We start from the raw sequence: 16,536 nt of genomic DNA on the forward strand, positions 1-16,536 counted from the left end.
AGTTGACTAAACAACAATATAGATGAGGAGGCGAGATATGGCATATGCACTGAGTGACAGGGGAATGAATGAGCTATCAGAAAAAGAGTTTGTTTCATGATGGTTAATACTATATGAATCTACTGAGACGAAAGTTCATCTATCTTCCTCCTCTATAGGCCAACCCATTGGCGAGAATATTGGGCTGTTAAGGGGCGAGGATGGTTATATTTAAGTTTTTGATCTTAATTCATGCAAAATGTTATTTCTTTTTGTATGTAGAACAATTATTGCTGCAACAGCTTAAATTATGTTTGTGATTTCATTCATGATTACTCGTATATTAGGTAATAACGAACTTAATTATTTACTTGCATTTTGTCTAAAATACAATGTTTGATTTAATTCTCATGAAGTTATTTTGTCCTTAAAAATTGAAATTATGTTCGTTAACAACATTCCTTTCCTCTATATATCTGTATATATGTATATATGTATAGTTGTTTGTTTAGTAGGTTATTTTACGACGTTCTATCAACATCTTAAGTTATTTAGCGTCTGAATGAGATGAAGGTGATAATGCCGGTGAAATGAGCCCGGGGTCAGCACCAATAGTTACCTAGCATTTGCTCATATTGGGTTGAGGTAAAGTCCCAGAAAAAAACCTCGACCAGGTAACTTGCCCCGATCGGGGTTCGAACCCGCGGCCAGATTCGCTAGCCGTTACTCCACAGGTGTAGATTGTATGTATGTATGTATGTATGTATGTATGTATGTATGTATGTATGTATGTATGTATGTATGTATGTAACAGATTGAAAGCGAAAGAGTTACACAATTTGCATGTGAAAGATTAAGAATGAAAGAACATTTTTATATATACCTGTATATCATATAATTTTAGACACGACCAGGGAGGCCCGTAATGTTAACACAAATTTTATTGTTGGTCCAAAGATGCCCTTACGTCATATGAGCTGTAAGTCGGTTTTAAAAGCAGGAGGTAAAGCAGACGAAGAAAGAAATTATGTAATTTTAAACAAAATATGTCACCTCACCACTGAAAATATCAGTACCACATTTATTTGACAACATGTAATGGGTGTTTCTTCATCAGAGCTGTAGCTATTTTATATTTACAGAATATCTTTCAAGCTGCAAGTTGTATATAATATGAAGTGAAAGAATTTAATTTTTAATTTGTCAGACTTCATGATTTGTTTTTAACATTTGCTAAAACTTAATGAATGGAAGTAATTAATTTAATTAAAAGTCAGATTTATATCATTGCCTATTTTTCTGACAATCGTGAGTGATATGCGCGCGCATCTACTAAGCCAGGATATGCTGCCTTCTAGCGGGCATAGAATGAATCACAGGGTAGCGAGCAGTGTGTGGAAGGGGCCCGGACGGGACTGTTGTGTTGTATTCATCTGCCTGCTTCAAGAAAACAGTTGAATGAACACAGGCGAGCTGGTCGTTGGGGGGGAAAACGTGAAGTGCAAATAGAAACTAGCCCGGGCTCCATCCATTTTATCGTTTTACAATATTTTAAAACCAATTCCCTCGAAAATAAAGTCAAGGAAACATGCAAATGTGATCTTTCATTGCAATAATTTTTAAATTGAGCGCACAGTGATATGTTTTTTGAGCTGTCATTTAAAATAAAAACAACAAGAGGGAACTTACATTGTTTTCATTTCAATTATCAACTCTAACAATGAACAGCTGAGTCTAAGTTTTCATTTTATGGAGATTATGGACTATTACATGGAAATGATACAATTGTGAAAACTCGACGCTTCAAACTTCAATAAATGCGGAGTGAGCAGGTGTGGGACATTAAATACGTTTTAGTGTTGTGTGTTGAAATTAGCTGAATAAGACATGCCATATTTTTGACTTAGTAGGCGATTGTGTGTTTCAAATTTTATGAAAACTTTTATTGCGTTGTTAAAAATCTGTGTCGCTTGTTTTTATGTAGTGTACAATTATTGTAGACATATTTTAACACTTTAAAGCAAAAAAATTTGTAGCTCAGGCTATCGAAATTGGATCCTAGCATAATCATGCTCCGTTTGTACTGGGAGTGTCTCTGCGAGTGAGTCATGTTCGCTTTATAAATAATTAATTTTGTGCGAGGATCGATTCGTTTTTGTTGTCGAGTGATTTATCCCGGCGAGTGTCACCATGGCGACCCCTCCAGACAGCCCCATGGACGAGGCTCTGTTCGAGCTGGAACCTTCCCGGGTTCCAAAACACAGACCCGTTGCCCTGGAAGATCTCTGCAGACAGACCAAGTTCACACGCCAGGAGATTAGGGTCATGTACCGAGGCTTCAAACAGGTCAGTCAGAAACTTATGCCACTCTTGCTCCAGTAGTTCTCCACCTGTAGGATATGACAGCAGAATACTTCACGATAGCGTTTTTATGTGGACAATGTCAACTCCTCGAACACAATTTTTTCATTGTCTTATTTTAAATATAATTTATTATGTTACCTTCTTTTATTATTGTACTGAACTCTTTGTAGTAATAACAGGATCAACAGTTCATCACCATACCACCACCACCACCACCATAATTGCAATGAAGTTTAGGCTACGTATTTACAATACATTCCTGTCTTTCTAGCAGCGCTGTTATTTTACTATCTGTATTCATCGTAGCGTATCTACTGAGCATATTTATGTAAATTTCGGAAGTAAAGCCCTACATGAAATGAAAGAAACAATAATATTGCTAACATATCTACCACACATTAAGGAAATTGTGTAGAAAGATGTATCAATAAAAGCTATTAAGATAAGATATTTTTCGTATTGAATAGGTTAGGTTAGATTGCGTTATATTAGTTTTTGTTAGCTCAGTTGGATTATATTTGTGAAGTGAAAAATAATTGTTGAAAGTTCGCGTTTCCGTTAAGTTTATTCATTTTCTTTTTCAAAAGAGTTGAGGGTTTTTGGAAAGAGAATTGTGAAAATACGTAAGCTTTTTCGACATTTTTTTTCACTTTCTTTTTGAAAAGCAGGACTAAAATAAAAAAAAGATACGAAAATCATGGATGTCGTTCTAAACAGTTACCCTAATACAGATTATGATAATATCAACCACCGGCGTAGCTCAAGTGGTAGCGTGTTTTCCTACTGACCCTTAGCTGCGGTTCGAAAGTGGGTTTGATTTTCGTTTGGAATGATTATACATATGATTGGATTTTTTCGAGGTTTTGCCCAACTGTGAGGCGAATGTCAGTTAATCACATGGCGAATTCTTGGCCTCATCTCGCCGAATACTATCTCTGTAGGCCTATCACGAATTTAACGCGCGATCTTCGATATCGCCGCACACCACATGGAACTGACGTATGATTTAATTTTCTTCATGGGTTAGGTGGGTTAAATGAGGGGATAGCAAAGTGACATTAAATCGAAGTAGGGCCTATATGACAAGATTAGTGAGTTAGTTCAGGGGATTATTTCAATGATATGAAGCCGTGGAATGTGAAAATTATTTAAGTAGGTTCGTTTCCTCTACCGTGTGTAGTGTGGGGGAAAGTTTCACCATTTCCTGTAACCAGGGTTGGGTTATTACACGTAGAATATTATTTTTATACTTACGGCTTTTTAGAGGACCCGTAGGTTCATTGCCGCCCTCACATAAGCCCGCCGTCGGGGCCCCTATCCTGAGCAAGATTAATCCAGTCCCTACATCATATCACACCTCCCTCAAATCCATTTTAATATTATCCTCCCATATACGTCTCGGCCCCCCAACTAACACTGTATATGCATTTTTGGATTCGCCTATACATGCTACATGTTCTGCACATTTCAAATGTCGGGATTTAATGTTCCTAATTATGTCAGATGAAGGATACAATGCATGCAGTTCTGAGTGTATAACTTTCTCCATTTCCTGTAACTTCATCCCTCTTAGCCCCAAATATTTTGTTAAGCACCTTATTCTTAACATCCTTAATCAATGTTCCTCTCTCAAAGTGAGAGTCCAAGTTTCACAACTATAAAGAACAACTGGTAATACACGTGGAAATATTGTAGAGTCTGAAACATACGTAACAAATTATGTATAACATTATAAATTAAAGTTTGTGTAATAATGCGTTATATGAAAGGTAATGTATTATATCATGTACCGAATTTAAAAATAATTGTTCACGAATTTCATAATTACTTTAACTGAAAAAAAAAAATTAAAACTAACACTCTGTATAATTAAAACTTGGTTGTATTATATAGTGAAAGGCCAATCAGAACAGTAGCTACATGGCTGAATGGTTTGTAGGCGACTGAGACTAATTCAATAGTTCATAGCATAAATGGTCTACGCTTCAAAAAATGACTTTCATACTTCATCGGCAAGTCTATCGTGCTATAAAAAAGGAATACGTTAGGCCTATATGGCAATAACATTTTTTAATAGTCTCCTTATTGATATAAAAAAATCAAACACTATAAGATTATTTAGGGCCAAATTAAATAAGTACCGAATTTCTCGCGAATTCATGACATTCAACAACGATTCATGAATATTTCTGTCTTGTATTAAGTATTGATACTAAAACTTTGTGTAGTGCTGGTAGACTATATTTTAAAATTATTCTGTATATATTTCAACTAGACTGTGACTATAATTAAGACTTTATAGTAGGTTACTATCCCAGATCACATATATAACAGATTGTTCAGCCTTATAGACTTTGACGGTAACAAGTTAGGTTTACTATGCTGCCATCTAGTTGTTACATAAGGAGTCACGTCATAACTCCCATTTGAATTGCATTAGCCACTGTACTGCCATTTCGTGTTCGTTTACGGCGGACGGGTGGCGATCCTGGCGGTTCTCTTCAAAGTGCTACCGATTTTAACACAGGGATGAGCAATCTGATTACTATTAAGATTTTTTGACATGTTCCATATTCTAGCTGTGAAGCGATGTACGAATACCATGCCGGCCTGGATGGCTCAAGTGATAGGGGCACGGCATGTCTCTATCGCTAGGTCCGAAAGGTTGTGGGTTCGAGTCCCGCCCTGGGAATGGGTGTTATGTGCGTACTAGTTTAAGGAAGCGGAAAACAGAAAACAAAATAAGAGAAACGAAAAATGGGAAAAAAGATAAGAAAAAAAAATACCATGGAATGTAAATACAGTACAATACAATCTGGTCATACGTAGCTTCCCTGATGTTATAACCTGTATGTACTTTTGAAACGTTGGAAATGTCAAGTTTCAGGACGCAGTGGATTACCCAAAAGCTTCATTCTGAAATGTGTTAATACTCCTTCTCTTTTCTGGTGTCTTGTTAATTGCAGGCATTTAACCTTGGCCAAGCTTGCAGAGGAGTTACCAAATGTTCCTGATTCTTCTGTATGATTAGAGTTTTCAGCCATTCGTCTTACGTTCACTTTCCCCCAAGAAACAGGCAAACACTTTACAGGTGAAAAAAAGTTGCGTATGTACGTACTACACACTAAAATTAAAAGTAAACCGTGTGTGTGTGTGTGTGTGTGTGTGTGTGTGTCCGTGCGTGCGGAATCACTACTACCCAGCGCTACGATCTTAACCGTATTACGCCCATCCTCTCGCCAGACGCATTCTCAATTCACACTAGCAGACCACACTAAAGTTCGCTAAGCAGCCAGATTTCGAGCAGACAATTCCACTCGTTCCTAGACCGGGTCCCTCTTCGTGCATCGCCAGCTGGTGTTTGAGGAATGGAATGGATATTGGACGGAATGATTTTGATGCCAAATATGGAGAAATGGGAGGACACGGAGAAATACTCTAACAGCGCTTTTTCGGATCCAATATATGTTACTATAAGTTTCAGCGGAACTCGAACCTGGACCGTCTGCATGACAGGCCGAAGGTATGACCACTCAGCAACGGTAAGGATAGCGTAATGGGTAAAGCGCTACAAAGCCGAAGATCGTGAGCTCTAGTCACGAACTTTTCCAATAATTGTCTTAATCCTTCCGACTGGAATGGAATCAGCGTCTAACAGAAATGAGTACAAGAGTCTTCCTTGGGAGGTAAAGGCGGAAAGCACGTAGGACTCGCATCTCTCTAATACCGTTTGTCTTCAAAGGCGGGTGCCATAACCTCTCTCTATCCTGTGGGCCCCTATGACCTGTAATAGGGATAAAGTTTGAAACATAGTCATAGGTAATTGTTTCGGCTGAAAAACATTGCAGATCGCGCAATATTAGATAAACATGGCTACTTTATGAATGAACTATTTCCACCTTTCACTGGTGGTTGGAGCTGAAATTTTCAATGTACTTGATCCGATTTACACTGATGTGTTTTAATGTTCTAAATCGTACCATTTTTGAGCCAGGCGTTGCAGCTAATTGTAGGAACTCGTAAGGTTACATGTATCGAGGACTTTTTTTTTCATATGGAAACTCCACAGTTGTGGTGTGTGGGTATATGGAAAGTTACTTTAATTTCCATTCGATTGTAGCGCTAGGAGGAATAGTGAAATAATTGTAGGGAAAACGAGTTTTCCGAGAAAACCTGCCTGAAATACTATCATATTTGGCACCATTAACTTCTCTTGATATCTTGATTCAAATCCAGATTTTCGATATGGGAAAACGATGCTTTAAAGAAGGAATTAATGGAAAAGTTGAAGGATCGAAGATAGATTCATAGTCTAGGAGAGGGGTACAGGGGTACTCAAGCGCCACCCAAGCTCTGAGTTTGTACCTTTCTGTATCCTCTAAAAATAAGCAAACATTTTGAATGGGGCAGATAAAAAAGTTAATTCTATTTCTTTCATCATGTTAATAATGTCAAAAGAAGTGCTTATACAAATTTTGACCACTCGACCGCAATTATGAGGAACGTAAAAAAATGAGTTCACCAGGGCCCGTTAACAGAAAGAAAACACAATTTCATTGGAAACATTTTTTGAAACAGACACAACAACTGTTGAGCTATTTTTCAACATATTCCCCACGGAATTGAGACATTTATCATATCATGGGATCGACAGAGATGTGCAGACGGCTGTCAAACGCTGGTTTCAATCTCAGGCGGCTGACATATGACACAAGGATACAAAAATTGATCCCATGGTATGACACATGTCTCAGTTCCTGGAGGATGTGTTGGCAAATAGAGAACAATTTCTGTATCTGTTTCAATAAATCTTTCCATGCAATTGTGATTTTATTTCTGTAAACAGCCCCAGGGAAAATCACTTTCTGGACTTTAGTAATTACGGTCGAGTGGCCAAAATTTATATAAGCACTTCTTTGGACATTATTTACATTCTGCTCCCATCAGAATGTTTGCTTGTTAGCTTTCTTTGGAAAAACACGACGCATGGAACAACTCTACTGCTGAAAGAATTTTCCGAAAAAGAATTATCGGTCATTTCTATCCCACATTGATTTTTTTAGGCTAAATAACTTCTTTAGTTGAAAGCATTAATAAAATAGATACCTACTGCTACTGTGCTTGGTTTGACTTTTCGAGGGTCGGACCCCTGACGGATACATGCATCTAAGCACTCATTGGCCCTAAATCTACAATGATTGTGCCAAGTCTGGCGAGTGTGGCATCCGTGAATCCGTTGCTGACAGGCGAGTCATTATGCCTTAGCCCTAATAGTGAAGTCCCATCTTCAGACGAGTACCAGATAGGCCCGTGGACCTGGAGACTCTTAATACTATCCACAGCCTATTTTAAACTATTGCGTTGGATAGCAGAAGATTTTTATTAATTCATTTTAGTTTCGTTTTTAGTGATTGGTTAAATATTTTTCTTGTACTTATTTCTGGTTTAACAATATGTATGGTTGTTCTGGGGGCTACGATGAAATGAGCGAGAGGTGGAGTTTTTGTGGAATGATTAAGGGAAACTGGAATAAACTTGCTTCTGAAAACTTTAGTAACGACTGCTTTGTTCAGGACAAATTCCATTACAACTAGGCTTGAGCTCGAACCCGACTCGTCTGGATGAATGAACAATGTACTAGCGCTGAGCCAGAGACGCGGCGAGATAAAAGATGGAACTGATATAACTCTGCTGATTAAAGGGGACAGTAGAATACATTAAAATAAATAAAAAATCTATTTTGCGTTTTACAATCAAGTTCATGGTTAATTAGAAAAAAATCGTCGACTCTCCTGCGAATAAACTCATGAACTGAAGTCTGAATAGCGGCACTCCGACCCTTAGTCACTGCAGTAGGGTTGCCAGACTTCCTAATGGCGGGAAATAACAACATGAATTAATTTTTTATTTATTTTGATAGAAAACCGTCCTTTTTATTTAAAATTGTGAAAAGATGAATCATACCATATCAATATCTCTGTTATTATTACTAGTATCGTCACTACAACTACTACTACTACTACTACTACTACTACTACTACTACTACTACTACTACTACTACTACTACTACTACTACTATTCAAAATTGTCTTCGAAAGGTTGAAGGATCGTGCCGGAACTGTTTGAATACGTAAAAACGCAATAAAATGACAAGAAAGGTCACTTTAAGTGCGAGGCATGTCTGTAAAAAAAACAGAGTCTGGGTTGCGACGAGGACCCAACCTGTAGTTTATGGCTATGTTACTGGTAGTTTTGTAAATGCAATACGTGCAAAAGTGAACTACGTATTATCCACCCAAATTTAATATAAACGGACGTTTGTAGTTTAATACAGTTTTGCTAATTATAATCACATTCGTTAATTTGTCGCTCCACGTGTCAGATCATGAATCACTAAATTTCCATATAATATGTCTGCGCTTTAATGGGTAACAATCACTTTTGTTTGTAAGATAATTTATATTATTCCGACTGTTGGTTAAATTAAAGACAACCTTCTCTGATTTTTACAGTTAAGTGTAAGAAAATTGAGCATTACGTATATTTTAAAACGATCGCATTTGATAGCCTTTTCTATATTCTTAATCGTCAGAGATTAATAGATTCTCAGCTTTTTATTATTATTGAAGAAACGAAGTTTCCATTCCCGATATTACTTACTTACAAATGGCTTTTAAAGATCCCACAGGTTCATTGCCGCTCTCACATATTATGTAAGCCCGCCAACGGTCCCTATACTGTGCAAGATTAATCCAGTCTCTATCATCATATTCCACCTTCCTCATATCCATTTTAATATTATCCTCCCATTTACGTCTCGGCCTCACCAAAGGTATTCTTCTCTCCGGCCTCCCAACTAACACTCTGTATGCATTTCTGGTTTCCCCCATACGTGCTACATGCCCTGCCCATCTCAAACGTCTTGATTTAATGTTCCTAATTATGCCGGGTGAAGAATACAATGCGTGCAGTTTTGCGTTGTGTGATTTCCTCCTTTCTCCTGTAACTCCATCCCTCTTAGCCCCAAATATTTTCCTAAGCACCATATTCTTGAAGATCCTTAGCCTCTGTTCCTCTCCCAACGTGAGAGTCCAAGTTTCATAACCGTACAGAACAACCAGTAATGTAACTGTTTTATAAATTCTAACTTTCAACTTTTGGGGCGCAGACTGGATGATAAAAGTTTTGTCAACCGAATAATAACAGGCATTTCCCATATTTAATCTGCTTTTAATTTACTGTCGAGAGTGTAATTTATATTTGTTGCTGTTACTCCTAGAAATCTGAATTTTTCCACGTCTTCAAAGAATAAATTTTCAAATTTTATATTTACATTTCATACTATGTTCAGATCACGAGACATAATCATATACTTTACTTTTTCGGGATTCACTTACAAACCTGTCTCATTCCTTGCCTCAAGTAAAATTCCCGTGTTTTCCCTAATAGATTGTGGATTTTTTCCTGACATATTCACGTCATCCGCATAAACAAGAAGTTGATGTAACCTGTTCAATTCCAAAGCCTCTCTGTTTTCCTGGACTTTCCTAATGGTATCCATTCTATAAATAAGTAAGTAAGTAAGTGGGAAAGTAAGTAAATAAATAAATAAATGAGTAAATAAATAAATAAATAAATAAATAAATAAATAAATAAATAAATAAATAAATAAATAAATAATCCAATTTTTTAACCCCGAAAGACCAATTACATTATTTTCAGAAATTGAAGTGTAAAAAATTACTAATAATTGTTGAAGTTGTAATTGATCATGTTAAACTTATTTGAATGTATCTTACGTAACATAGACTAATTTGAACATACGTACGCAACTGTTGGATTTCTTTGATAAATAGAAATAATATTAATGGTCTTGACCTTGAACATTGTAGGCTCTGAAGTAATATTGCGGCCCACTGTCTACTTGGTTTCCTGCGTTGCCTGCCAGAAACCTCTGCGGTCTCGAGAGACATTCATACAAAGACACAGGCAGTCTCAAACGAGACTAGAAACATCTGTGCATAATGTAGAGAACTAGGTAGAGTGGACAACAGTTGGCCGATAATTTTGCCTGAGTCGAGATTTTATTACTTGGGATAATTCGGTTTAGTATCTTACAGAATTGAGTATCAGTGATATTTCCGTTTGCGAGCCAGTGGTAAGCATGACGTTTAATGGACTACGTAGGGCGACTTATTTTGAAGCTATCTAGGTCATCTGTTTTGTCGCAGGTAGAGCTTTGGCATTATTTCGACCGTGTTTGCTCAAATTTAAATAAAAACATGATGTAAAAATGACATTCTTTTAATGTGGGTACTTATCCGGAAAAAATGTTAACATTTTTGTAATAATCTACTTGCATCTTGCTCCTTAGCGGGAGCGCGCCGATGTAACCCGCAGCAGATCATTGCTCCTGAACGGCAGCGGGCCGATGCAAAACGCAGCATAGCATGAAGTCTACAAATAAAATAACTCTTAATGCAATATGCATCATGATCTTTAATTTATTTCATACACATAACCTCCAAACATCCGAACCCACACAATTACATAAAGATCAACCACTTAAGCGCTCACACAATTAAACTAATACTTAAGATATTGCAATATGGAATACTCCCAGAAAATATTTTCATGTAAATTGTGCCGTATCATTTTCATAGCTATGAAAACAATTGAATGTTTCATAACAACAAACATTTTAAACATAATTTAATTATTATTTCGTACCCAATGAAACTGTGCTACACCGAATTTCACATATCCAAGTTTTAATTTAATTTTCAATTGTGTTCTAACAACAAGAATGCTGTTTTTTTTATCAATCTTCTTTGATTTAATATGCAGAGGTACCATTTTCAAGGTATCAGGTTGAAATTGCAGTTCGATTACAGCAGAAAGTTGAATGTCAGGTCATATAGCAGATTTAATGAGTACGTTTCAGAGTGTGATTTCTAGAATATTTTCTCGTTTTCGAAGAACAGGTTTGGTAACCAGAAGACCTGGCATTGGGTCAAAACGTGAGACTGTTCCTCAACAGGACAGTCACATCATTCAATCAAGAAAAACCCCATTTGCTTCAGAACTGCAGAATCCCACTGGCCTTTTGGTATCACATCAGACAGTTAGAAAGAGACTTTGGGAAGAAGATTTGACCTCTTACGGACCATTACGACGCGATGTCTGGAACTTAGACCAGGCCATCGCCGAGAAAGATTAATATGGACTACACAGAAGGTACTCTATGGGGAAAAGTCCAGTTTAGGGCTACTGACGAATCCAGATACTGCCTCTTTAATGACAACAAGCATTAGAGAGTATACATGTCTGCTGTTAACCACATGTTGCGCAATATGTCCAGCGAGTAGTTCCTTTTATGCTGATGGAGCAGGGGCGGCTATTCAGGTGAAGTAGGTGAAGTGCCACTTCACAATTGTAATAACATATGTAATTTTATCTCGTGCTAATAGGCATAATTAATTTTAATTATTACCGGTACCGTACGTTTTATATAAAAATACGTTCACACCTGTGGAGTAACGGCTAGCGCGTCTGGCCGCGAAACCAAGTGGCCTGGGTTCGATTCTCGGCCGGGGCAAGTTACCTGGTTGAATTTTTTCCGTGGTTTTCCCTCAACCCAATATGAGCAGATCCTGGGTAACTTTAGGTTCTGAACCCCGGGCTCATTTCACCGGCATTATTAACTTCATCTCATTCAGCCGCTAAATAACCTGAGATGTTGATAAAGTATCGTAAAATAACCTACTAAAAAATAAAAAGATTTTTTTTTCAGCCGATATCAGCAGTGTTTAGTTGAATAAACAGTACTTGTAACATCCGCAGCACAGAATGATGTTAGCTGTTACCAGCGCCGAACTCCGAGCGGTGTCTGTTGGAAGTTACACTACTTGAGAGATGAAACTATTTGGGTTCCCATTCTCATTCAGCACTTGGTTTCCATGGTAACGTGACGTCACGCACTGGAGAATCATAGTACCTGTGAAGTGCATTTGTGAGTCTTTCAGTTAGGAGAGCTGTCAGATTTGTTGTAGATGGAGTAACCAATTAGCAGATCTAACGGTATTAATACTAGAAAGGGGTTGAAGGTGTCTCCAAGGCCGCGAACTACTGTTGAGGGTGGTGAAATTTTTACAGTATGTACTACCTTACTCGAGAAAAGTATCCTCATTCTTTCTGTCCGAGCAGCCACCCCTGCAATGGTAAATTAGCTGCTCTATGTCATTTTTATCAGGACTACACCTCAAAGTTTAAAACTTTTCTTTTTTCCGCGGCGTGTGTTACTTCTAGCGAGTTCACGACCTTGCCAATTTTCTTCCAGCTCTTGTATCTGAAAGTCTAACGCGCGCACGAAATGTACACAAGTAATCTTAATAGTGTATACAGATTATTAATAGCTTCTTATTTAATGTATTTAGAGTACTAGTGATAAGTGTACATAGTGTATTAATCCTACGTCTTAATGTACATTATATGTCTGTATAACATTACGAGAATATTATATAAATACTTGAGTACCGGTACATAGAAAATGTTGAGGCTTATAACCGGAAAATGATACGGTTTGTAATTTATTAGAAAGACAGTTTGGTAACATAAATGGGAGGATTAAAATATATTTTAATTTATGGGCGACCTATAGTTCCATTTGTTCTTTGTTTTTAAAAAGTGCTAAGTAAATAGATAAGTTGCATAAAATAATTTTAAAAATTCTTCCTATGAAAGAAGCTTTTCTGTTTGGAAAGATTGAAAAATTTTACTCGCAATGCTACATCACAGAAGAGACTTTCAACATTAGTCCCATAACGTTTCGTAGACATACTGTCCACCTTCAGAGATACTCTTGATATTTTATGAACACGTCGACAGATTTGCAACTTTGGAAGATAGGATTATCTTAGTATACAAGAGGTGAGCGTTGAAATAAATTCAATTTCCTGTTTGCATATGTTGTAGACCTAGTAAAGTTGTACGTAGTTACTTAAGAATACTCTACGAAACACTCTAGAGAAAATTTAATTTAGTCCATTATATAACTATATTTAAGAATAGATAACAAATGATTATATGATTTGTTTTTCAATTGCAATATCACTATTCATTGTTTAGCTGTTTATGTGGATCCTAGGAATCGCCTGCAATTTTTTTAGTAGGTTATTTTACGACGCTTTATCAACATCTAAGGTTATTTAGCGTCTGAATGAGATGAAGGTGATAATGCCGGTGAAATCAGTTCGGGGTCCAACACCGCAAGTTACCCAGCATTTGCTCATATTGGGTTGAGGGATAACCCCAAAAAAACCTCAACCAGGTAACTTGCTCCGACCGGGAATCGAACCCGGGCCACCTGGTTTCGCAGCCAGACGCGCTGACCGTTACTCCACCGGTGTGGACTGCAATCTTTTTAGTTATAAGTTTGTTGCATTTCGTAATAATTTAGTTATTTATCAAGTGATCTTTCTTTTTTAGTTTTTCTTGAGTTTTTATTCGAAAGATATTCATAAGTGAAATAATTTGTTACCTACGATCGTTTTCCATATTACATATAACATTCATACTTCATACTGTATATTCTCAGGAAGTAAGACTAGTCTTTCTTTAAAAATTGCGTAGTTTAAATAAGTTATATGATTTTACACAAAGTTACAAAATAGTAGTTATTCGCACATATATTCGCTTGTATTGTTTTGATATTTATGAAATCGCAATTTACATTGCAATTAATGGAAACAATGGTATAGTATAATATAACTACTATGTCCACAATATGCGGAACCCGAATCACATAAGGGAAATAAGATTTTGAACAAGTTCATTTATTTTTCCAAATGTTACAGAGTTCATACATGATATATAAGAGTTAATGATATCGTACTTTAGGCTCGAAGTCGATCGCTAGGGATGACATGGAAGACATCGGTTCGCTGAGCCACGCGAGCACGGTTTTTGTACCCCAACGTGCGTTCTTCCACTAGGAGCGCAGCGTGCGACCAAAACTTTCACAGTCGTGTCACAGTATAGTATATGTATACAGTCACGAAGCTCAAGACATAGTAAATATGCATACATAGACAGTTGCTCACCACTAGGATCTCTAATATCGCCTCATTACAGACAATGCTAAATAGTACCGGCACAGTCTATTGTTCCTAGCACCCTCATACCTCAAGCTTCGTGACTAATATATACTATACTGTGGTCGTGTAGTTGTTTCTCTTTCGAACCGTAGGCCTATATGGCGCGCATTTTGCACTTCGACTCTGTGACAATGATATTTCTTGTTACACATTTTTGTTACATCCAACTCCGATTTGCCACCTCTGGGAAACGATCTGATAGACGTAATTTTACGTTAAAATATTGCGTTATGCTCATTCTTCTACGATAAGCGTCGCGAAGATTGATAGAATATTCCAAAAATCGAGAAGACATCCATTTTTCACACATACCTCATCGGTTAGAATGAATTATTGTTCTACAATGAGTACCCTGGTCCTCTGATTGAGGTTCTGGCTGATATGTACCTACATCTATATCAGCAGTACATCTCACTTGACGGTATGTGTCCGAGGAAGAACAATTGTTTGTATACATCTGAAGTCTGACTAGTGTTATAATATGCAACTAGTCGGCGATGTATGCAATGGAGGGGAAAAGAACTGGCCACCCTACTCCATTATCTCCTGGCCTAATTGCTTCGTAGGCCTAAGTGGTGGGGCTTCTTGGTATCATCTGTGAGGTTCAGACTTGTCTTCGGACAGTTGACTAAACAAGAGTACCAAAGGCTAACGATAATTTGAGAAAATAAAAAATAACTGAAATAAAAAGTAAAGTAACGGCCATTCTTGAGTGTAGAGGCCATAGATAGCTACAGAACAGCAAAGCTAACCTGTTAAGTTAGGCTTGTTTCTGTGCATAGGAAATTGGGCGCGAGCGACCCTTTTCACTAGTACAGTACAGTACGCGTGTTTCTAAAAAATTCTTACCTTTGGCCTCTCTGTTCAAGTTTCACCGATAAAACAAACATTTTACTATGCCCCACCCATAACCCCTTTCGTCTCACAGTAAAAGCTTGAGTAAATGAAAAAGTGGCATATGTGAAAGACTTGCGCGTCCTCTACACCGCTATTATAACATACCGTACTGAACAGTGCTGCATTTCTCTTGCGTATTAGACCTACAATGTTTGGACGATTTCGAAGAAAGATGATGAATAGAAAGATGACCTGGATGTTTTATTTGTAGTTCATGGTTTCTCTGTTGCTCACCAATTTGCAATAAGCGTTGCATTTTAAGGCCTTCACGACCGCTGTATATAATCCACTTACAAAGACGTCTAACTAGGTCAGAAGCAGTAGTATGCTTTATTACGAAAATGACCCACATTTTGAACTTGTAGGCTACTTTACCACTGTTATCTCTAAACACATATCGCTTTATTATGTGATGTCATAGGTTATTTTTTTAAATTCCATCTTCAGAAAAAAAAAATCCACTTGGTAACCACCGGCAAGCCATATTTGTCTAGTGATCGGCATAGGAAATAGACTCTATTCCTCCTTGGATTGATTACCTGGTTGGGTTTTTACGAGTTTTCCCCCTCAACCATAAAACGAATGTCATGGCGAATCCTCTGTCTTTCCTAGCCAGAATATTACAGTGACACTGTTTTGTTACGCCGCTGGGTTTTCATTTACTGCGTTGCCCGCGCAGTTAGTGTATTTCCCGCCTGCTTCCACTAACGAACGCCGCGCCAAACGGTGACAGTTGCGAGTTAGTTTATCATCTGCACTCGTGCGTGAAAGTTGAGTAGTCGTGTTGTGTTGCGTATGTGTGTTCGGCGTTGTTGCAATGCGATTTTCATTACGTGAACGTGTGTATACGCTTACTACGTACATAAAATACAGAAAATCTTGTGTGAGAACACGACAGAACTTCCGTAACAAATTTCCGAGTAGGCCCGTGCCTAATGCCACTACAATAAGAAGGTTAGCCAAAAAATTCAGACAGACAGGTTCAGTAAATGATCAAAGGTGTCAACAGTGTGTAGCAGTTGTTGGGGGACATTTTCAACATTTACTTTGAGCTGGGTAAGTACATATTCCTATATTAAATATTTCAGTGCCGGCAGACAGGGTGGCCACTTGGCCCCAGATGAGCTCCTAACGGCGGGC

The 16,536-nt window shown here is 37.6% G+C and overlaps 1 protein-coding gene across 3 annotated transcripts in view; it reads left to right on the top strand.

Annotated features, from left to right (window-relative positions):
- Positions 1-1,380: 1,380 nt before the first annotated feature.
- Positions 1,381-16,536, top strand: part of LOC138697948 (A-type potassium channel modulatory protein KCNIP1) — a 749,900-nt gene continuing 734,744 nt past the window's right edge. For all 3 annotated transcript variants that reach the window (XR_011331636.1, XM_069823561.1, XM_069823562.1), the window contains exon 1: positions 1,381-2,325. Coding sequence is in view for 2 of the 3 variants with exons in the window: in XM_069823561.1 (XP_069679662.1) it covers positions 2,170-2,325 (156 nt within the window). In the remaining variant the exon portion in view is untranslated. The remainder of the gene's footprint in view (positions 2,326-16,536) is intronic.

This window comes from Periplaneta americana, chromosome 4 (assembly GCF_040183065.1).
Source record: "Periplaneta americana isolate PAMFEO1 chromosome 4, P.americana_PAMFEO1_priV1, whole genome shotgun sequence".
Lineage (NCBI taxonomy): Eukaryota > Metazoa > Arthropoda > Insecta > Blattodea > Blattidae > Periplaneta > Periplaneta americana.